Source organism: Malaclemys terrapin, chromosome 2, assembly GCF_027887155.1.
Source record: "Malaclemys terrapin pileata isolate rMalTer1 chromosome 2, rMalTer1.hap1, whole genome shotgun sequence".
Classification (NCBI taxonomy): Eukaryota; Metazoa; Chordata; order Testudines; family Emydidae; genus Malaclemys; species Malaclemys terrapin.
In genome coordinates, this window is record NC_071506.1 from 141278598 (window position 1) to 141301901 (window position 23304).

Consider the following 23304-nt stretch of genomic DNA (forward strand, 5'->3'; position numbering starts at 1 on the left):
AAGTGGAAGCCATTAAGGGTGCTTCAGAATCAATCTCCTGTAAATGGCTCTGTTTACTTGTAAGCCTTCTTGGGTAGGTGCGGGCCAGCCAGTGGGTAATGAAGTCTTACAGGGACATGTGTACATGTCACATGATACTGGAATCCATCTTTTTAACCTGGTGCTTTTCCATTTAGAAGGAGGGGTGGGGACCCAGATTCCCCCTTGGGCCAAAGATATAAAAGGGGGTGGAACAGAACAAAAGGGGTTGCAAGTCATGAGAAATCCCTGAGTTACCACCTGAGCTGGAACTAACAAGGGCTGTACCAGGGGAAAGCGTTGTTAGGAAGGAGTCTAGTCTGTGAAAGAAGCTTCTTGGACCATCTCTGAGGGTGAGATTTTACTTGTAAACAGGTTCTTAATGTATTAAGCTTAGACTTGCGTGTTTTGTTTTATTTTGCTTGGCCACTCACTTTGTTCTGTCTGTTATTACTCAGAACCACTTAAATCCTACTTTTTATACTTAATAAACTCACTTTTGTTTATTAATTAACCCAGAGTAAGTGATTCATATGTGGGGGAGCAAACAGCTGTGTGTATCTCTCTATCAGTGTTATAGAAGGCAGACAATTTATGAGTTTACCCTGCATAAGCTTTATACAGTGTAAAACGGATTTATTTGGGGTCTGGATCCCACTGGGAGCTGGGTATCTGGGTGCTGGAGACAGGTGACTTGCTGAGCTGTTTTCAGTTAACTCTGCAGCTTTGGGGGCGTGGTTCAGACCCTGGGTGTGTGTTGTAGCAGGCTAGGGTGTCTGGCTCAACAAGACAGGGTTCTGGAGGCCCAAGCTGGCAGAGAAAACAGGCTCAGAAGTAGTCCCAGAACAACAGGTGATAGCCCAAGGGGGTCTCTGTGACCGAACCCGTCACACTCCGGTTGCAGGATCTGCCTGAGCCCAAATGCCTACACTGCAATCTTATAGCCCCGCAGCCCGAGCCCACGTCCCCAGTCCGCTGAGCCGGGCCAGCCGCGGCCGGGCCAGGGTCTTCCATCGCAGCAGAGACATACCCTTAGTGAGCAAGCTGGCCCCAGAGCTCAGCACGCTGCTGGAGGAACAGCTGCTCACTCAGTGATGGGGAAACAATGGGCTGGGCATTCTTGTGGGTGGCTGAGATGAACCGGCCCAGGTTCTGATCAGCCCGTTGATGGCTACCGTTCCCTGGGGACGATGCTGGTTCCAAAGCCACTGCGCTATGGGCTAATCCAAGCTGGCGCCATTGGTGTGGCCTGGCCAGCCCCTCTCGCCACTCCCCCAAAGCTGAGCTCGAGAAGCGTGGCTCCAGAGAAGAGGCAAAGCGAGGGAGAACCCAGCAGCCCCATTCCCTGGCTGCGTCCGGGGTGGCAGCGACACTTACGCAGACCCATGGGTGTTTCAGGGCTTCATGGGCTGTGATTCTTTTGGCCGGGTTGATGGTTAACATCTGGTTGATGAGGTTTTTGGCTTCGGGGGTGACCGTGTCCCACTCGGGAGAAGGGAACTGCAGACAAGAAACAAGGGCCAGGAAGGTTAAATACAGGGGATCGCAGCCGTCGGGGGCGGGGAGCTGGCTGCTCGCAGCCAAGGCACCAGTGACTCCCCAGGAACCTGAGGGCAGCCCAAAGCCAGCGCCATAGTCTGCCCACATCCCGCTGCCCGGCCGATGCTGCCCGCAGCCTTATCACATCCGCTCCAAGGTGAGTGGTACCCGCATTCTGCCCTGGCACAGCAGCGGGCGGGAAGCTCTGTGGCCAATCCAGGGCTACTGCAAAACCGGACTTGATTTCCTGACTTGAACCTGTCGTTCCCACCCTCGTGCCGCCCCTTTGCCTCGACAGCTAATTCCGGTTAAATGCCTCGTTCCCTGTGTTTTCATCGTCTCACAGACGCTGGTGCTGGCCACATGTGGCTGGTCTGCAGGCTTTGTGGGTGTGGGGAAGCTGGAGGTGCTGGATGCTGGAGAGGGGGCAGCAGGGGCTTCTGCCCCCCGGGAGTGTGGGGGATTTTGGGATAAGCACATTGCCTGGATGTTGCTGCTGGTAGGCGGCCAGTGAACCGTATGGACGTGTATCATTAGGTTTCAGAGTTAACAGATAGACTGAGCGCAGTAGGGGCTGTTCACACTTCTTGTTACAGGCTGTCACTGCACCGTTCCCCTCAGGCTGCATTCTGGAGGGTTCCCCCGCAAGCCCCAGGCTTCAGAAGGGAAATCGGTTTAAAGCCGGGGTTTGGGAGTGAGAGGGGGAGCCTGCAGCCGGTTCAGACACTGCACAATCCGGAGGACCCCGCTCGTATTCCGTACAAGCAAGAGGGGAGAGGAGGCGCCCTGGGAGCGGGGAGAAAAACGAGCAGAGACCGTTCCCCAGGCCCCCGGTCGTTCCCAAGTGCGTGCAGAAGAGGCCAAGCGTACAGGGGTGAAGTAAGCGCCAGCAAAGAGGGGAAGAGAGGGAGCGGAGAGGCTGCCGAATTCCACCAAGCTATCAGGAGCGGAGAGATACCCACTGGACCTGCGTTCTGGGCAGTCGCAGGACCGCGGCTCGCATGGGGCGTCTGGATGCTCCCGGGTCCCTCCGTGCTGCCATGTGCGTGGAGAAAGAGTCGTGCCAAGGCAGGAATCTCGGCCAGGTCCCTGTGCCGCGGCCCTGCCCAGTGTCTGCAAGGGAGCCAGGAGGGCGGGTTACCACACTTGTCAGCACGCCCCACGGCAGGTGCTGGGCTTGCCATGGGGATTGTGCAGACAGCCGGGACCGAGGGCAGGACGGCCTTGGGGTGGGGACAGGATGGAGCTCTACGAACGGGGCGTGGGTGTGTGTGTGGGTGATTCCTGTGGCCCCTGTGTGGCAGCATCCGGGACCGCAAGATCCATAGCACACGCGACCCTGCAGTGCGGCAGGTGGGCCACAGCCCCTCCCAGGCAAAGAACGGAGCCCCCGCTCTGCTTGGTCTCTGGGTGTAATGGAAAGCAGCTTCTCCCAGCCTCCCAGCCCTGACAGTAACAGAACGGCCATGGGGCCTGATCCCAACTTGCTAACACGATCCTAAACCCACCTGGCCCCGTCTACACTGGGAACAAGTCCTGTTGGGGTCCCGCTAGCCAACATGGTTTCAAAGATATCCTATCCCTGCAGACTGGGCAGGTCCAGTGAGCGCTAACCTGCGTTAGCACCATGTCCACGTCCAGGGCTCTCTGGGATGCTGTCTACATGGCGGGGGAGTGTCTCTATATGCATCATGGATGGGGCCCAGCAACTGCACCGTGACAGGGGCAAGCCATGGGGGGGAGGGGTGAACTGTGGGTGGAGGCTGGCCAGCCACAGCCCTGTTGGCCCCCTGAGGAGGAGGAGGGACGTGTCCTACCCTGGAAGTGCTGGGCACAGGCCTACGGCTGGGGAGACACCAGCAATTCCAGGTCCTATAGCAGGTGCGGCAAAGGAGAAGCCAGTGGGGCAGGCTGACATACTGAAGACAAAGCCGGTGGCGTACGGGACTCCTGGCCCGCGGCAGCAGGTCCCCGTCACGGTGCTCTGGGCCAGGGGGGCAGGGAGGTACTCACGTCGTAGGCACCAGCCTTGATCTGTTGGTACAGTTTGTGCTGGTCCTCGTCCCAGAAGGGAGGGTAACCGACTAGCAGGATGTAAAGGATCACACCTGGGGAGAGGGGTGGGAGAGCAAAGAGTCAGTGCCTGCCGACTCCTGGGGACCCAGGCCTGGACTTACACAGGGATATGGGGGTTTCTGCTCAGTCTGCTGCCAGCAGGCATCTCCCGGGGAACCCCGTCTCTGCCAGGTCCCACTTGCTCTCTCCTGCCTTAATGCAACTTGGCTTTACATTTCCAGCACTGACCTGCTGCTGGTTAACCAGCCCCTGTCTGCCCCCTGCACCCGGCAGGGAAGGAGCAAGCCCTTGCACTGAGCAGGTGCCTGGATGCCCAGGGGCCACCACGGGATGGGAGCGGGAGCCTGCAGCAAGGGGCTTAGACCTGACCCTGCCCGACTGCTATCTATGCCTCTAGCACCCCCGTGCTGACATTTGTCTATGCCTCTAGCCCTCCTCTCCCTATAGGATGGGGAGGGGTCTCTGGGACTAGCAAAGGCTCCACAGAGAGGATGAGCCAAGGGGCAGCGGGCTTTTAGCGTCCGTTATCAGGCACGGATAGGGACTAGGATCCAAACTGCTCACAGTGGGATTTGGGGCTGGCTGGCTTCATGCAGAATCTTGGACACAGAGTTCAATAAACAGCAACGCTCTGGGCTCCATGCAGGCGGGAATGGAATGCCAATGGGAGTTAGGCACCTAATCTGCGTAGGCACCGCTGTAAAACCTTCGGTGACGTTATTAACATGAACTGGGACCGTATAGATCATTGGTGCAACCAAGGTCCTGTAGTGACACCAAATCGTGTATAAAGGGGGTCAAATAAGGTGTCTATGAGGAGGTTCTAGTTTGCTGGTTATGATTACGCTATCTGTCTGCATGTATCATTTTGGTATGTAAAGTTATAAGTATTGGCTCTATCCTGTCTGTAGTTCAAACTTGTGCTATGCTTCTGGGTGACACCCCAGACAATGTGGCGTCAGCTCTGCCTAGCCTCCTTGACGGCCCATTAAGGACCATCAGCTATACAACTGACCCATTGAGAGAAGGCAGATACGCCTTGTAACTCAGCAAGGTATGCAGGGACCTGCCTATGGACAGAACTCTGAGGTTTTTCCATGCCCCGTGTGCTGGATAGCTTGTGTTTGGGACAAAAAAAGCAGAGACCACCTGGCAAGAGACTATAAAAGGCGGCTGCAGCTCCTCTGTCTTGTCTTCAATCCTGCTTCTGACCTCTGGAGGGACTTTGCTACAAACGGAAGCTCTATACAAAGGACTGAGGACCCATCCCAGCTGTGGATGTTCCAGAGACTTGGTTTGAACCTGCAGTTTATTTCATCACTGCTACAAGCCTGAATCCAGAACTTTGCCATTACTGTATGTAATTGATTCCATTTAACCAATTCTAGCTCTCATCTCTATCTTTTTTCCTTTTATGAATAAACCTTTAGATTTTAGATTCTAAAGATTGGCAACAGCGTGATTTGTGGGTAAGATCTGATTTGTATATTAACCTGGGTCTGGGGCTTGGTCCTTTGGGATCAGGAGAACCTTTTTTCTTTTACTGGGGTATTGGTTTTCATAACCATTCATCCCCCATAACGAGTGGCACTGATGGTGATACTGGGAAACTGGAGTGTCTAAGGGAATTGCTGGTGTGATTTGTGGTTAGCCAGTGGGGTGAGACCAAAGTCCTCTCTGTTTGGCTGGTTTGGTGCCTTGGTGTGCAAAGGAACCCCAGCCTTGGGCTGTAACTGCCCTGCTCTGAGCAATTTGTCCTGAATTGATACTCTCAGTAGCGTCCCACCAAAGGCAGCATTGTTACACCCACTAGGTGCCTTTTCTGCATCTTTGGGTACCTAATCCCTTCAGCAATCTGGCCTTAAGTGATTTGCCCAGAGAGACACTGGCAGTGGTGAGACTTGAATACATGTCTCCCAAGCCAGCCCCCTAACCACTAGGCCAGCTCACCACCAGTCCATGAGCACCGACCGTCACAAAGAACTGAAGGCACAAGTGGGTGGCTCAGCCCAGAGGCAGGGAGAAGGAGACTTGGCAGATCCCTGACACTGAGCTGTTGATAAGCTGGAGAGGAGGCAGAGAAGAGCCACGAGAATGATTAACGGATTAGAAAACCTGCCTGAGAGTGAGAGACTCATGGTGCTCGATCTATTTAGCTTAATACAGAGAAGGTGAAGGGGGGACATGATCCCAGTCTGCCAGTGCCTACATGAGAGCAGAGGAAGGTCTAACATAACCCAATGGCTGGAAGGTGAAGCTAGAAATGAGGTGTCAATGTTTAACACGGAAGGTAATTAACCAGGGGACAATGTCCCAAGGAGCGTGGTGGAGTCTCCATCACTGACAATTTTGAACTCAAGATTGACTGTTTTTCTAGCAGATCTGGCCTAGTTCACACAGGGATTCCTGCAGGCCAGGTCTATACAGGACACCAGACTAGATGAGCACAGTGGTTCCCACTGGCCTTCCTGTCTATGACTTTATGACTCGCGGCGCAGGCCTTACCACACGCCCAGATATCCACGGGTTTGCCGTACGCTTCTTTGCGCAGCACTTCGGGGGAGAGGTAACCGGGGGTGCCGGCGAAGCCTGGGGAGAAAACACAGAGCACAGACTGTGTTGCCATGACTGTCCTGGGCAGTAGGGGTGGGATGGGGGCAGGGAGAGGGCTCTGCCACTCACCAAACCAAGCCTGCTGATCCCCCTGCACCTCGATGGCCAGGCCAAAATCCGCCAGCTTCACCGCCGCGCCTTTGCACTTGCTGGCTAGGAGCAGGTTCTCTGGCTGTCGTGCCGAGCCGTTGGGCACAGGGCGCCGTGGGACCAGACACGCGGTCGGAGGGGGATAGAGAAGGGGAGGGGGGAGAAAACAAAACAGAAGAACAACAACAGACGGTTTGCAGAAGCAGGTGAGAGACGTGCAAGGCTGACGAGCAGAGAGAACCGAGTGGGGGTCACACCCCAGGCAGGATGGGGCTATCGGTGCGTCCACACAGCCCGACCGGCTCGGCTGGCACCTTCCAGCCCCTGTGCTCTTTCGGCCGATGTGTTAGGATCCAGACTGACGCCCCTCCCTCCTAGCTCCCCTCCCCTGCACCCACTGCCATTACAGGGGGGCAGAAAGCCAGCTCCAGCTTTGGGATTATTCCAGGCCAGCACAGCCTCCAGCTTCCTGACCCATGGGCAAGTCCTGGCCTGTGTTGCTGTGCCCATCTGGCATGGCTTCTGGGCACATTCCAGCCGCCCAAAGCCCCATGCTGCTCTGGGCTTGAGGGGGACGACAAGCAGAGACCCTGCCTGCCCACTTTCCTTGGTGGTGCTCTGCCACCAGGCTGGCAGGCCGTTTCCCCCCCTCTGGGATTGGTGTCAGGTCCCAAAGTCTTCAGTATGGCCTGCCAAGGCACCTGGGCTAACAAGAGAAGTAAGTGGCACGAAACAGGCTCTGAGAGCCAGGAAATCACCACCAGCTTTGGCTGCAATTTGGGGGACCGAAGCAGCCCCCCCTTCCCAGGGCTTCCCAGCCCCCAATATGTCCATTTGCACAATATAAAACCCAATGCTTCTCTCCACCAAACATACACAGAAAGGGCCTCCCCTCTCCGCCACCTCCCGGGCATTCAGGTTCCGGCAGCAGGTGCCCCCCTCCCCTCCCCAGGTTGGCTGGCCTGGCTTCTCTGCTGGTGCCCCTAACCCCCCACATCGATCTGTCAGAGCTCAGCAGAGCCAGAGAAATCAGAATGTCTCCTAGGAAGCTCTGGAAATGTTATGCAAAGGGCTGGAAGTGCTGGCTCTGAGACAGAGGACAACAGCTGGATTGTACACATCTATCCACAGCTCCACCTCCCCTGACAAAGAGCGCTGGCCAGGAGGGTGACCACGCATGACTGTGCCAATGAGCCCCGCCCATGCCCTGCTGGGACCAGCTGCCTGACAGGGCAGGGACAGGATGGGAGTCTCAAAAGTTCACGTTGTCCAGATGCCGTGGCCTGAGATCAGGTCACACAGCGGCCACCAGACAGGCAGCAGGTGGGAATGAGCTCCAGCCACACAGAGATGAGAGTCTCGGGCCCCCAAACCTCAGTCTCACGCCAGCCAGACACCCCGCCCTGGGGCTGGATCAGAGCCAATGTCCCCAGCGGTGAAAGGCCCCATACCCCATTCCTGCACCCGCCAGGCCCCTCAACCTGGAGGTGATCCGAGCCAGTGCCCCCAGGAGGGGAAAGACCCTGTTGTCCATTCCCTGCCTCCCGTGCCAGCCGGACCCCCTGCCCTTGGGCCAGATTGCAAGGGACACCCATAGAGGCCAAAGGCCACTCCTCACGGAACCAGACACTTGAGGGCTGATTGGGCTCCTCCTTGTTCTTTGAAGGAGGCTGGTGCCATTCCCCTTCTCCTTCTCGGCCCAGCCCCTGCATACGATGACACCGGCTGCACCCCAGAGCCGAGTGCCCACTGGCACCATGCCACCACATACAACGCAGCCCCCTGCCTCGCCAGTGCACCATGACACAAAGGGCAAGAAACCAGCTCCCCGGGTACCACTCCAGCACATGCCAATGCCTGCTCCCCTGACCCCAAGTGCTGCTCCAGCACATGCCAATGCCTGCTCCCCCAACCCCAAGCGCCACTCCAGCACATGCCAGCACCCGCTACCCTGGCCCTGAGTGCCACTCCAGCACGGGCCAAGTGTCTGCTTTCCCGGCCCAAGCGTCACTCCAGCACATGCTAATGCCTGCTCTCCCAACCCCGAGTGCCACTCCAGCACATGCCAGCACCCGCTACCCTGGCCCCAAGTGATACTTGTGACGTTATTAACAAGAACTGAGACCATATAGTTCATTGGTGCAACCAAGGTCCTGTAGTGACACCAAATCGTGTATAAAGGGGGTCAAATAAGGTGTCTATGAGGAGGTTCTAGTTTGCTGGTTATGATTACGCTATCTGTGTGTATGTATCATTTTGGTATGTAAAGTTATAAGTATTGGCGCTATACTGTCTGTAGTTCAAACTTGTGCTATGCTTCTGGGTGACACCCCAGACAATGTGGAATCAGCACTGCCTGGCCTCCTTGATGGCCCATTAAGGATCATCAGCTACAACTGACCCATTGAGAGAAGGCAGATACACCTTGTGACTCAGCAAGGTATGCAGGGACCTGCCTATGGACAGAACTCTGAGGTTTTTCCATGCCCCATGTGCTGGAAAGCTTGTGTTTGGGACAAAGAAAGCAGAGACCACATGGCAAGAGACTATAAAAGGCTGCTGCATCTCCTCCATCTTGTCTTCAATCCTGCTTCTGACCTGCTTCAGACTGAATGACCCATCCCAGCTGGGGATGTTCCAGAGACTTGATTTGAACCTGCAGTTTATTTCATCACTGCTACAAGCCTGAACCAAGAACTTTGCCATTACTGTATGTAATTGATTCCATTTAACCAATTCTAGCTCTCATCTCTATCTTTTTTCCTTTTATGAATAAACCTTTAGATTTTAGATTCTAAAGGATTGGCAACAGCGTGATTTGTGGGTTAGATCTGACTTGTATATTGACCTGGGTCTGGGGCTTGGTCCTTTGGGATCAGGAGAACCTTTTTCCTTTTATTGGGATATTGGTTTTCATAATCAGTCATCCCCATAACGAGTGGCACTGGTGGTGATACTGGGAAACTGGAGTGTCTGAGGGAATTGCTTGTGTGACTTGTGATTAGCCAGTGGGGTAAAACCAAAGTCTTCTCTGGCTGGCTGGTTTGGTTTGCCTTGGTGTGAAAAGGAACCCCAGCCTTGGGCTGTAACTGCCCTTCTCTGAGCAATTTGTCCTGAATTGGTACTCTCAGTTGGGTCCCACCAAAGCCAGCATCGTTACATCTCTCCAGAACATGCCAGTGCCTGCTCCCCCAGCCGCAGGCACCACTCCAGCACGTGTCAAGCACCTGCTACCGCGGCCCCGGGTGCCACTCCAACTCCCAGAACACAATTCCATTTGCTTGAGCCCAGCTCCACCACCTTGCTGCTGCCCGACTCCGCTGCATCACCCCGCTCCATGATGATCCCACGCACCAGGTTCCAGCTCTCCAGCACACAGCCCAGCACCATGCAGTGTGCTCCATTGTCCCACTGCAGCCCAGCTCCATGCACAAGAGCCCAGCTTCGTCACCCCATGACAGCAGGATGGCACGAGCCACAGCCCAGCTCCATCACCTATTACCGCAGGACTCGAGGCACCAGCTCCAGCTCCATCACCCTGGTTAAGCAGGACACCAGGTGAAAGCGCCTAGCTGCACAAACCCATCAGGACAGGACGCCACATGCAACAGCCCATCCCCATCAAGCTGTTAGAGGCATTCAATGCACCAGAGACCGGCTCCAACATCTCACTGTGGCATGGCTCAAGGCACCAGTATGCAGCTGCATCAATTTGCTATGGTTTGACTGCATGTTTGAGAGCCCCATTCTAGCTACCTGCGGCATGAACTCCATGTGCCAGAATCAAGCCCCATCATCCTGACGCAGCATAATTCAATTCCCAAGAGCCAGCTCCATCATCTCATGACAACATGACTCCGCCTTTGAGAACCCGGCTCCATTGCCCCATTAGAGTCCAATGTCTCGTGACCGCCCAGCTCCATCACTCTGTTATGGCATGTCTCCAGGAGCCAGAACTGAGCTCCATCACCCCAGTACGGCACAACTCCACAGGCAAGAGCCCAGCTCCATCACACCAGTACGGCACAACCCCACAGGCGAGAGCCCAGCTCCATCACCCCAGTACGGCACAACCCCACAGGCGAGAGCCCAGCTCCATCACCTTATTACAGAATAACCCTACAAGTGAAGGCCCAACTACATAACCCCGTTCCAGCATGACTCCAGGCACCAGACCCTGGCTCAACTACCACCTTGTGGCACAACCAGAGCCTGGTTCCATTACCCCATTACAGCATGACCCTATGCACCACAGCCCAGCCATGAAAATATCCTGTCCTGTCCCCCTCCCCAGGCAGGTCACAGACAGCCATGAGCTCCTGGGGAACAGCATCTTTGCCCCGTACCATTTCCCGGGTTTTCAGGGGATGTTCTGGAGGGACACCCCAGAGTGGTTCTGTGGCCTTTGGGACCCCAGCTGGCCTCCTCCAGTTCACAGGAGGCAGGAGCCCCCTGGAAAAGCTTGGTGTGTCACTGAAGGGGCAAGGAACTGCTGAACATTTCCTGTCTCCAAAGCCTGTAAGGGAAAGCTGGGCAGCAGCAGAGGAGGGGGAAGCCTGGCTTCTCCACCAGGGCTGGCGTAGGAACCCCCTTGTTAATTTCACAGCGCTGTTTCTGGGTCTCTCACGCACCCCTTTATCCCAGCCCCACTCGGCCACACGAGACCATGTCCCTGCTCCTCACGCTTGGAGGCCCAGCGCGATTTGCGACGCCCAGAGGGCTTTATGGGGGGCAAACAAAAGACAAACAACCCACGGCAGGTGTCACGGAGAACAGGTAACACGGTTCAACCAGACACAGGGCATGCAGACAGCGAGAGCCTTCCTCGGCAGGAGTCCTGCCCACCCGCCCACCGGTGTCGCCTGGGGGCGGGGAGAGATGTTGGACGAGGCAAAGGGGAGGGCAAGAAGAGAGGAAAAGGTTAGTCAGGCTTTGCTGCGCAGAACGAATCCTTCCTAGCAACCGGGGCTGGGCGCCTGACCGATACCAAGGGGCACCAGCGGGTGAGCCCCTGCACTGATCTACGCAGGGGATGGGTGCCGGGAGAGGGATAAAGAGCCTGATCTCGGCCCGCCACCTGATGCAGCTCCAGGAGGTGGCCGAGAGGCCAGCTGTATTGCCCCCGTTCAAGGGCCGGCTCCCTTGCCGCGCCATCCCCTCCGCACAGTATCTTCTCTCCCAGGGATTCTCCAGTTGTCCTACGTGGCCGGCGGCTAGAAAGGAGCAGCTTCCCCTTTTGCCTCTGGGTGGCGACAAACCCCAACCCTCACCCAGCCTCCCCAATTGCCTGGAGGTGCCAACGGGGCACTCTGTCCCTCCCTACTGGGCAGGGTCTGTCCGGCGCATCCCCATGGCTGAGCTGAGCCGAGCTGATTTCTGATTGGGCCCCCTGTGACGGCCCCTTTCCCGCAGGCCCCTGCAGCGGCGTGGGGCTTGAGCCACTCCAGTTCTCGCTCAGAAACATGCACAAGGTACAAAGACGGACGGACGGACAGACGGACAGAGCAGCGGGGTAGAAAACTCACCTTGAGGTCTCTGTGGACGACCCCCATTTGGTGGCAATGGAGAACAGCCTCCAGGATCTGCTGGATGCAATGACTGCATGCAAACACCAGGGGGCGTGTTAGTTCATGGTGAGTGGTAACAACCACGCAGGCTGGTGGGGGGCGGGAGGTGAGAGGGGGGATGATGGGGGGCGGGGGGGACGGGAGGAGAAGAGGAAGAGGAGGAGGAAGAGAATGGAGATAATGGAGTCGGACTCCCTCTCAATCTCAGTCTCTAATTGCAAAGGAGCTCCCCCGAGTTACGGACCCGGAGGCGGGGGGGGGGGGGGGTCGGGGAAGAAACGCCCTGTGATGGGGGAGCAGCCCTGGGCCAGGGAAAGGGGCCCAGGAGGGAAGACACAAAGGGCACCGGAGCGTTAGGGTCAGGCGGTGATGGAGGGGGTCTGCCATCCGCCTGTCTCCAGCACTGCCCTTCCTCCTGCTCTGGGCTTTCAAGGAGGACCTGCAGGCAGGGGATGTGAGGTGCCATCCTGGGAACCCGCAAATCCCCCCCCAAAAAAATCCTGCTACCTCTGTCCCTTCAGCCCCATTCCATCAGGGAGGAAGCAGTACCAAACGTGGCACGAGGCCACCCACTGGAGACCCACCCCGCGGTGCCCTCCTGAAAGAGGACGGACAGCAGCAGGGATACAGCTGGCCCCTGGCCTGGCTGTCTGTACCTCCTGCCCCTGCTGCCCGGCCCTGATGCACCTTGGTAGCTACAGCAGAACCGAGACCTTGGGCCTGTTGAATTTCTGCCCACCTACTTCCCCTGCAAGTGACCAACCAGCCAGCCCAGCTGCGCTCCACTCCTACCTCGCCAGCCACCAGGCCTGTCCAAACCACCCAATGCACAGTGGTCACTGATCTGATGTAGGGTAGGGCCCATCTCGGCCTGAAGCTCTGCGAGGGGCCAGCCCAGTCCAAAATAACCAGCGATCGTCACCCGCTGCCCCCTGCCCAGCCTCAGCTCCCAAGTCTCCTTCTGATTCCAGCGTGGATCCGCTCCCTGCCCAGCGCAGAGATGGGAGCATTCAGCCCCGGGCCAAGCACTGCCCGGACGTGTAGTATTCCCGTGAGCGACTGAGGAGAGCCCGAGCCGGATGCCCTCACGCTGAGAGACACTGGGGCAAGGAGATTTTAATACACGGCCTGCGCCTCGCAGTCTCTTAGGAGCTGGGGCTCAGCTCATGGCTACGGGGTCAGCAGGAAGGGAGCTCAGGAGCACGTTTTGTGTAGGCCCTACAGAAATGCTGGGAATGGCTTGTCTTCAGCCCCTGCAAACCTCCCCCCATCACTGTCTCTGATCTGTGGCCCCCCCAGCCTGCCCTGCGATAACCACCTCACCCTGGGCGAGGGCCCCACTCGCCAACCCTTTTCGTAACAGCCACGCCAAGCCTCGCCCCTCGGCATCCGATCCCACGGTCCAGGTACACCGCAGGAACCAATAGTGATGTCGCCACCACTCGGCCCCAGAGCAGACACTGTCCTTTCGAGCTTGTGAGTTTGGGGCACTTAGACCTTTTTGCATGCTCCTTCCAGCCCAGAGCAGGCACTCATGTCTGGCCCATAAGCTGTCCTAGACCGCCTTGGTTTCCAGTTCTTTTCCAGGACTGATTCCCAGTGATCTTTGGAGTTCTGGTTGCTGTGGGTTCCTGTTCTTGGAGAAAAGGCTCTTCTCCCATGGCATTGGAAAGAGGGGCCCCTCCCTGGGAACATCTGGGTGCAGGGGAATCTCATCCAGGGGTCCTCGTCTCTGTGCGTTGCCAACGTGGAGCCCATTGGACTTCTGAACGCAGAGCAGACCCCTTCTGTCTTCTCAGGCGTCTGCTTGCAGATGAGTGTGGATGGTGGAAAATAGGTTGAGGGCTAGAGGGGATTGAACAATCACCCTGCCCTCACACAGCCTCCTCTTCCAAGCCAAGCCAAGAGTGTCCCTCTGCAAGGGGAAAGACTCAGAGCACGCTGAATGCAAACGTCGAACGTTGATGGAACGGACCCATCATCCACGGGCTTCAGTCAGGGCCTTGAATTGAGTCACAAACTCAAAGGCCCCCAGACCTGAGGTGACTGACTTGGAGGGAAAGAATGAAAAATGTCCTGACTGGTTAACAGATGACCCAGGGGACGGGGTGCCATTTACACCCACAAAAGGATGCGCATGGCAAGGAGGGGAGGAACGGTCCAGGGATGGCCAGGGGCTTGAATTAGGCATATGGGGATGAGCTCTGGCTGAAAATCAGGAAATGCTTCCTGGCATGGAAGGTCTTCCCTGGGAAGGGTTGGGAGCCCCCTCACTTGGGACATCTTAAGACCAGGCTGGACAAAGCCTAGGAGAACCAATATGTATATAAATGGAAAAAAGGGGAAGTTGACAGTAATAAATATTAATTGGAAGTTAGGAATTGTAGAAAATTGATAAGGGAAGCCAAGGGACACAAGGAGAAATCTATGGCCAGCAGAGTTAAGGACAATAAGGAGGTTTTTAAAAAATATATTAGGAACAAAAAGAATCCTGACAATGGAATTGGTCCATTGCTAGATGGAAATGATAGAATTATCACTAATAATGCAGAAAAGGCAGAAGTGTTCAATAAATATTTCTGTTCTGTATTGGGAGGAAAAAATAGATGATGTAGTCTCATCATATAGTGATGATAATAACAGGCTTTCCATTCCACTGGTATCTCAGGAAGACATTTAACAACAGCTACTGAAGTCGGACATTTTTAAATCAGCAAATTCAGAAAACTTGCATCCAAGAGTTTTAAAAGAGCTGGCTGAGGAGCTTGCCGGCCTATTAATGTTCATTTTCAATAGGTCTTGGAGCACTGGGGAAATTCCAGAAGACTAGAAAAAAAGCTAATGTGCCAATTTTTAAAAATGGTGAATGGGACAACCTGGGCAATTATAGGCCTATCAGCCTGACATCGATCCTGGGCAAGATAATGGAGTGGCTGATACAGGACTCGATTAATAAAGAATTAAAGAAGCATAATGTAATTAATGCAAATCAACACAGGTTTACGGAAAAATATCTTGTCAAACTAACTTGATATCTTTTTTTGATGAGGGTAATAACATTGATGTAATATACTTGGATACAGTAAGGCAATTGACCTCGTACTGCACGACATTTTCATTACAAAACTAGAAGTCTAAAATTAACATGGTACACATGAAATGGATTCAAAACTGGCCATCTGATAAGTCACAAAATGTAATTGTAAACGGACAATTGTCATCAAGCGGGTGTGTTTCTAGCGCAGTCCTGCAGGGACTATTTTACATTTTTTACTCAATGATGTGGAGAAAAAAACAAACCCATCACTGATAAAGTTTGCAGTTGATATAAAATTTGGAGGAGTGGTAAATAATGAAGAGGACAAGTCACTGACACAGAGAGATCAGGATTGCTTGGTAAACTGGGTGCAAGGAAACAGTATGAGTAAATGTACACGGGTAGGAATAAAGAATTTAGGCCATACGGGATGGGGGACTCTATCCTGGGAAGCAGTGACTCTGAAAAAGATTTGGGGGTCACGGTGGATAATCAGCAGAACGTGAGCGCCCCATGTGATGCTGTGGCCAAAACAGCTAATGCGATCCTGGGATGCATAAACAAGAGAATCTCAAGTAGGAGCAGAGAGGTTATTTCACCTTTGTGTTTGGCGCTGGTGCGACTGCTGCTGGGATCCGGCGCCCAGTTCTGGTGCTCACAATTCAAGGAGGATGTCGATAAATTGGAAAGGGAGCAGAGAAGAGCCACGAGAATGATTAAAGGATTAGAAAACCCGGCAGAGTGAGAGACACAAGGAGCTTCATCTATTTTGCTCAACAGATGGTTAAGAGGTGACTTGATTACAGTCTGTCAGTACCTACATGGGAAACCAATATTTGATAACAGGCTCTTCAGTCTAGCAGAGGAAGGTCTAACATGATCCAATAGCTGGGAGTTGAAGCTAGACAAAGTCAGACTGGAAATAAGGCGTACATTTTTAACAGTCAGAGTGATTAACTGTTGGGACAATTTCCCACGAGTCGTGGTGGATTCTCCATCACTGACAATTTTAAAATCAAAACTCGCTGTTTCTTTAAAAGATCTACTCTAGGAATTATTATGGGGGAAGTTCCATGGCCCGTGTCCTACAGCAGCTCAGACCAGATGATCATAGAAGATTAGGGTTGGAAGAGCCCTCAGGAGGTCATCTAGTCCAACCTCCTGCTCAAAGCAGGACCAACACCAACTAAATCATCCCAGCCAGGGCTTTGTCAAGCCGGGCCTTAAAAACCTCTAAGGATGGAGATTCCACCACCTCCCTAGGGAACCCATTCCAGTGCTTCACCACCCTCCTAGTGAAATAGTTTTTCCTAATATCCAACCTAGACCTCTCCCACTGCAACTTGAGACCATTGCTCCTTATTCTGTCATCTGCCACCAATGAGAACAGCTGAGCTCCATCCTCTTTGGAACCCCGCTTCAGATAGTTGAAAGCAGCTATCAAATCCCCCCTCATTTCTTCTCTTCTGCAGACTAAACAATCCCAGTTCCCTCAGCCTCTCCTCATAAGTCATGTGCCCCAGCCCCCTGATCATTTTTGCTGCCCTCCATTGGACTCTCTCCAGTTTGTCCACATCCCTTCTGTAGTGGGGGGGACCAAAACTGGACACAATACTCCAGATGTGGCCTCACCAGTGCCGAATAGAGGGGAATAATCACTTCCCTTGATCTGCTGGCAATGCTCCTATTAATGCAGCCCAATATGCCATTGGCGTTCTTGGCAACAAGGGCACACTGCTGACTCTCATCCAGCTACTCATCCACTGTAATCCCCAAGTCCTTTTCTGCAGAACTGCTGCTTAGCCATTTGGTCCTCAGCCTGTAGCAGTGCATGGGATTCTTCCATCCAAAGTGCAGAACCCTGCCTGCACTTGTCCTTGTTGAACCTCATCAGATTTCTTTTGGCACAATCCTCCAATCTGTCTAGGTCACTCTGGACCCTATTCCTACCCGCCAGCGTATCTACCTCTCCCTGCAGCTTAGTGTCATCCACGACAATCACAGTGATCTATGTATCTGCATGAAACCAGCTCCGCCCTGGACAAGGGGCAACTAGATGAGCTTGCATCCTCGCCCAACTGTTCTGCTTCTAGGAGGGTATTTCCTTGAAGCAGCACCTGGGGGAAATCTGACACGCTAGTAGAGATACCCTCCTCCCCCTCCCTTGGAGACGGCATCAGAGACACAGGGCCCAGTTTGCGACGTGTCGGGCCCCGCGCTTAGAATGGATGAAGGGTCCCAGCTGTGTGACGCCTCTGCATTCGAAATGAGTGGGGGCGAGTGGGTTTCCTCCTAGCCTGCCCTCAGCTTTCTGCTGCATGGTGGAATGGTGGAAAACACACTGTGAGTTCAGGGAGATCTGCCATGCCCGGCTCTGGGAATTCAGGGGTCCAGAGGGAGCTGCAACCATCGCTCCGCTAGCCCCGGCTGTGCACTGGGCCCGGTTGGAGAGCAGAGCTTAGAGCAGTCTCACATTGCGGCTGGTGACACTTGCTGGTGTTTACTGGGTGCTCCCTTCCACAGGGAGGGCCCCGCTCTCGGGAGGGTGAATTGAGCATCTCTGGCACTGTCCTTGTCCTTCTGGGGGTCATGGTTTGCCCACTGGCCCCGTTGCATGCTGGCCTGCGTGCGTGGTCAGGCTCTGCCCAGCTGCCATCGCTGTGCGGCCAGCCGGCTTCCCCGGGGCGGGCGATCACACTGCAGAGGGCTCCGGCCCAGCTCATTAGTATTTTGAAGGTTTTCTGGTGCAGCTGCTCTGGTTGCCAAGCTCTCCGCTTGGTTGCTAAGTTATTCTGGCTGCTCGGAGCGGATTGGCTAGCTGGACAGGTGCCTGCTCTGGGGCTAGATTTCCCCCCCCTTGATTTTTCCTTTTGGAGAACGAATTTGGTGTGGAAGGAAGGGGCCAGGGGAGTTGCAGGTAGTCAGGCACTTGGGTCTCAGCAGGGGAGGGGCAGGACCCCAGGCACTTGGAGCTCAGGAGAGGGGCAGAACCCCATAGCCTCAGCATGGAGGGGGCATGTGCCCCGGGGAGGGGAAGAGAGGTCCTGTGCTTGCAGGTTCTGCAGGGAAGTAGCGTTAAATGGTCCGATCTCGCCTGCTTGCCTGTTTACATGGACAGGCTGTCCTTCTCCCCCGGAGGGGGGGACTTGGGAGGGGCAGACACTGCAGGGCCCTGGGTCTTCCCTCTGCTAGGATTCAGGTCACTGAGCTGGTAAGTGAGTTAGTGCAGAAGACAAGAAGACTGCAGAGACTATGAGTCACGCACTGGCTCGGTGCTTTGTGCTGCCCTCCCTATGCTTACTGTGGACTGCAACAGGCCATTCGCTTGCCCGGGATCCCCGCGCCTCCCACCCGGGCCCGTTCGCATGGTCGGGATCCCCGCGCCTCCCACCCGGGCCCGTTCGCACGGCCAGTTTTCGACCGGAACGCCCGGTTGAAAAGGAACCCGGTAGGCGACACAGCGGGGCTAAGGCAGGCTCCCTGCTTGCCTTGGATCTGCGCAGCTCCCTGGAAGCGGCTGGTACGTCCAGCCCCTAGTTGCAGGGGTGATCAGGGAAGCTCTGCGTGCTGTCCCCACTCTTAGCGCTGGCTCTGCAGCTCCCATTGGCCAGGAACTGCGGCCAATGGGAGCTGCGGGAGTGGCACCTGCGGGTGTGGGCAGAGACATCCAGCCACTTCCGGGAGCAGCACAGAGCCAGGGCAGGCCTTAGCCATGCTGTGCCACCAACCAGGAGCCACCTAAGGTAAGCGCTGCCCAGCCAGAGCCTGCACCCCGAACTCCCTGCCCTAGGTCGGAACCCCCTTGCACACCATAACTCCCTCACAGAGCCCACCCCCCATACCCTAACCCTCTACCCCAGCCCTGAGCCCCCTCCCAGAGCCCGCACCCCTCAGTCCCAGCACGGAGCCCCTTCCTGCACCCCAAACCCCTCATCCCCGTCCCCATCCCAGAGCCTGCACCCCTCCCACACCTCAACCCCCTGCCCTAGCCCTAAGCCCGCTCCCGCACTCCAAACTCCTCGGCCCCAGCCCAGAGCCCCCTCTTGCACCCCAAACTCCTCATCCCCAGCCCCACCCCAGAGCGCAGACCCTTAGCAGGAGCCCTCCCCCCCTCCCGCACCCCACTCCCTACCCCAGCCCAGTGAAAGTGAGTGAGTATGGGGGAGAGTGAGCAACCAAGGGAGGGGGCCTGGAGTGAGTGTAGGGTGGGGCCTCAGAGAAGGGGTGGGGCCAGGATGTTTGGTTTTGTGCAAATAGAAAGTTGGCAACCCTACCTGGGCCCACTCACACGGCCGGAATCTCTGCGCCTCCCACCTGGGCCCACTCGCACGGCCGGGATCCCTGCGCCTCCCACCCGGGCCCACTCGCACAGCTGGGTTCCCTGCGCCTCCCACCCGGACCCACTCGCACGGCCAGGATCCCTCGGCCCTTTTCTCCCATGGGCAGCACAGCTGCTGCCGTGGGGTTCTTACCCCGGGGAGAGGTTGGGACTTTACTGCCCAGAATGTCTGCATTCGAGGGGGCCCCCAGCTGTCTCCCCTGGAATGTTAGGGCCACATGATCAGGATTGAGTCAATGGGGGCCTGTCCCCGAGCTGCCCTGAGGATAGGGTCCCTAACGGCCTCCGGCTGCCCACCTGCCCCATGCGCAGAGTCCCAGCGCAGGAACTTCCCTCAATCCTTCTCCAGCAGGCGAGCCCAGCAAGGTACGGCCCGGCATGGGCCACCCTTCCCTATGCAGGGAGAGGGCACCGCTGCCTGGGGCTGCCCACTCTGGAGCCCCACAGGGGATCCCCTGGCACTGTGTTGACATAACCCATTGGTCCAGGGGCGCTATAGAGTCCCTGCCCCGGGCCTGCGCTGGACCTGCCCCAGTAAGGGCGCCCTGGCTCTTCGGCCCACACAGTAGCAGCTCCTGCACGTAGTTCTGGAGGTCACTGGTTCAAGCCCCATTGTGTCAGGCCAGGGGGCACCCAGCATATGAGCAGGCATCTGCATCCTGGCAGCAAAAAGCCTCGCTCAGTCCTCCTTCTTCCCTGGCACTGGGGGGTTCTTCCAAACCGCAGCACAGGAACCAAGGAGGCCACCCAGGACAGAAGGGAAGAGGGGCTGTGGCTAGGGTGACCAGATGTCCCAATTTTATAGGGACAGTCCCGATATTTGGGGCTTTGTCTTATATAGGTGCCTATTACCTACCCTCCCACCCCCGTCCCGATTTTTCACAGTTGCTGTCTGGTCACCCTAGCTGGGGCTGAGCAATGAGAGACGCGATCACTGTCCAGCTCAGAGAGGAAGGGGCCAGCTCTCAGCCCATGGGAAGGTGCCTGTGAACTCCCCTGTAGCCTGGGGACTGTGGATAGGGCACTGTGGCATAAGCCAGCAACATGGGCAGATCCGGGCAGAGCGTCTCGGTGGGTGCGGAGTGGCCTTAAGCCCAGCTTGTGCCCCCACCCAACAATACCAACAAGCCACAGGTTCAAGCTCTCCTGCCGTCACTCAGGGAGTCCCTGGCCTGGGGAGACCGTGGTGAGCAGGAGCCTGGAGGGAAGAATGTGTCCCCTTGGCCACGACGGGGCGCGGCGAGCTCTAGCTTCGGAGCCAGCGCTAGGTGCTCGGGTCTGGGAGACAGAACTGGCAGCCATGCGGGGGCGGGGTGAGGGGTGGCAAACAAGACAAGAGACGCGAAAGAGGCGGGGGGTGGGAGGGAGAGAGAGAGAGAGAGAAAGAGAGGGAGGGGGGCAGGGAAGGGGGGGATGAGACAGTGAAATGCGAATTGAATAAAGCCGCCCGGTTGAGATTTCAAATTATTGTTGGGGGAAAGGAGGGGGGCTGGTGTCTGGTCCCACGTGTGCTGGAGTCGGGGCAGGACATCTGCATCCGGGCGCTGCCTCCTGTCCAGGGCCTCAGACCTGCCTGCCCTGCCCAGCCGCAGGAAGGACTCGGCCGGGCACGCTGAGAATCGAACTAAAAAAACGCCCCCAGTGCTGGATATCGTCTCCCTCCCCACCCCCCAAAAATCAAAAGCAGCTAGCGGGGAGGGGAGGGGGGGGCGTGTGAGCGCTGGGCGGCGCCAGCACCCCCAGCCCGACGCCAGGAGAGGGCGAAAGGCATATACTGACCTTCAAGTCCCTGTGCACAATGGCATAGTGGTGCATGTAAGTTACGCTTTCTAATAGCTGATGGATACAGTGACTGCAAAACAAAACGGGGAGGAAGGGAGAGAGAAAGTGGGTCAGGGAGGGGCGGGAGAGGGGGACGGGGAGAGCGGCGAAGGGGGCAGACATGGGAGATGGGTAGGGCAGGGTCCCGATGAGGAGAGGGGTGGGGGAGGGGGATAGGAAGGGCGTGAGAGAGACGATCAAATGTACAGAAGGAAACCGAAATAATGCATGAAAGGGAACGAATTCCGGAGCCGGGATAAGCAGGTAGAGGGAACGGGGGCGGGGTGGGGGGGATCCAGAGGGACAGATGGACAGACAAAGAGGGACGGGGGGGACAGGGTGGAGATGGGGGACGAGAGAAGGAGAGAGAGAAACAATGTTGTGAAAGCTCTGAGACCACAGGGGGTTATCACAAGGTGTGCGGGGATGGCTGTTAATGGCACCAGGAACTGCAGGCTGCCAGGGCCGGAGGGAGGGAGGGAGGGGGCAGCCCCCCCCCAGAGGACGGTTGGGACCCAAGGTGCGAAGGGCAGAGCGGGTGAGCAGAGACCCCGGCTGGCAGGGCTGAGTCCAGTGCAGCAGCCCCAGAATGAGCGCAGAGCAGGGAACAGGCTGCAGGTGCTGTGGGAGGAGGGTCACCGTCTTGGGGCTTTGGGAATGGATGACCTGGCAGGGTGACCCCACTATCTAGTCAGGGGTCGTGCGGGCTGGGGCTGCGCCCCCCCTCCCAAAATAGCAGCTCTCTCCATGCCCCTCAAGCCTGACCTACAGCCTGGTCTGCTAGCACGTCCCTGAGCGTCCCCAACATCTCTACTAATGCCCTTTGATCCTGACCCACCGCGGCCCCGCTGTCCCAGCCTGGGTTCCCCATCACAGCTCAGCGGTGCCCCTCACGCCGACCCACAGCCCCTGCTATCCCAGCCCTCGGGTCTCCCCCCACAGCTCTACCAGTGCCCCTCACTCCCGACCCACAGCCCCTGCTATCCCAGCCCTCGGGTCCTCCCCACAGCTCTACCGGTGCCCCTCACTCCCGACCCACAGCCCCTGCTATCCCAGCCCTCGGGTCCTCCCCACAGCTCTACCGGTGCCCCTCACTCCCGACCCACAGCCCCTGCTATCCCAGCCCTCGGGTCCTCCCCACAGCTCTACCGGTGCCCCTCACTCCTGACCCGCAGCTCCTGCTATCCCAGCCCTCGGTTCCCCCCAGCTCTGCCAGTGCTAAGTAAGGGGAAAGGAATCCCAGCTCCACAAGTCCTGCATGGGGCCCTAGCACTTAGGCCCAGCTCCTGCCCCCTCCCCCAACCAACAACAACGAGCCCCAGGTCCAAGCTCTCCTCACGGATCCACAGCCCCTGCGGTCCCAGCCCTGTGCTCCCCACCTTCGCCAGTGCCCCTCAACCCCAACCCACAGCCCTGGCTGCTATTCCTAACTGGCACCACACCGCTCTGTTCATGTACCTCAGTCCGGCCCAGTGGCTCTCCCTGCTATTCCAGTCTGGGCACCCTGGCTTCAGCTCTGTCCGTGCCCCTCCATTCCAGTCCTGGGCCTCTGAGGAGTGGACATTGCCCATAGCGCCCCATCGGGCTGGTTTGATACGGACCAAGAGCCTCCAGGTCTGTTCCACTGGGCTGCGCCGCTGGTGAGGGCAGAGGAGGGGAGCCCTCGGCATGCGTGGGGGTGGGATCTGGGGGTGCTCTCTGGATCGCAGCCGCGGGAAGCCACCGCTCCACAGAGCCATGCCATGGAAAGGGGAAGGCCCCAACTGTGGACTCACCAGGAGGAGCTGGGCTCTCCGCGGGGAGAAAGTCCCACAGATCCATCCCATCCCAGCCTGGCCTCACCGCACCTCAGGGGAACACCAGGAGTGGGTGGAGGCCACTGGGACGTCCTGTCTGGATTCTGCCTCCCTTTGCCGCAGCCTGATGCTCGGAGCAGGCCCCCACCCGCAGGGGTTTGGGCGGGTGCCCAGGGGGCCAAAATACAGTCTGAGAGCTCCCCCTGAGGCAGGGGGAGGCCACAGGAGTGCAGGGCAGGGCCTCACATGGGGTTGGAAGCTCTCTGGTGAATAGGGGGCAATGGGCAGGGGAGTGAATCTGCAGAAATGGCCTCTTGGGGGCAGCTCCCCGCTGCCCTGCTGGGTCACAAATCAACCCCGAGACTCCTCCCCTGCCACCCACAAAGCAAGCTGGGCTACAAGGCTAGG

General features: G+C 56.9%; 1 protein-coding gene across 16 annotated transcripts in view; it reads right to left on the reverse strand.

Moving 5' to 3' along the window:
* The window catches only part of CAMK2B (calcium/calmodulin dependent protein kinase II beta), a 145205-nt gene that overhangs the window by 47186 nt on the left and 74715 nt on the right, over positions 1-23304 (reverse strand). For 11 of the 16 annotated variants that reach the window (XM_054017957.1, XM_054017949.1, XM_054017956.1 and 8 more), the window contains exons 6-10: positions 11862-11934; positions 6316-6418; positions 6139-6222; positions 3571-3665; positions 1396-1518 (exon numbers count right to left, since the gene is read on the reverse strand). In XM_054017957.1, coding sequence (XP_053873932.1) covers positions 1396-1518; positions 3571-3665; positions 6139-6222; positions 6316-6418; positions 11862-11934 — 478 coding nt within the window. Of the gene's footprint in view, positions 1-1395; positions 1519-3570; positions 3666-6138; positions 6223-6315; positions 6419-11861; positions 11935-21058; positions 21132-23304 lie in introns of those variants that run through there. The other 5 variants (XM_054017959.1, XM_054017948.1, XM_054017958.1 and 2 more) reach the window with 2 other exon arrangements.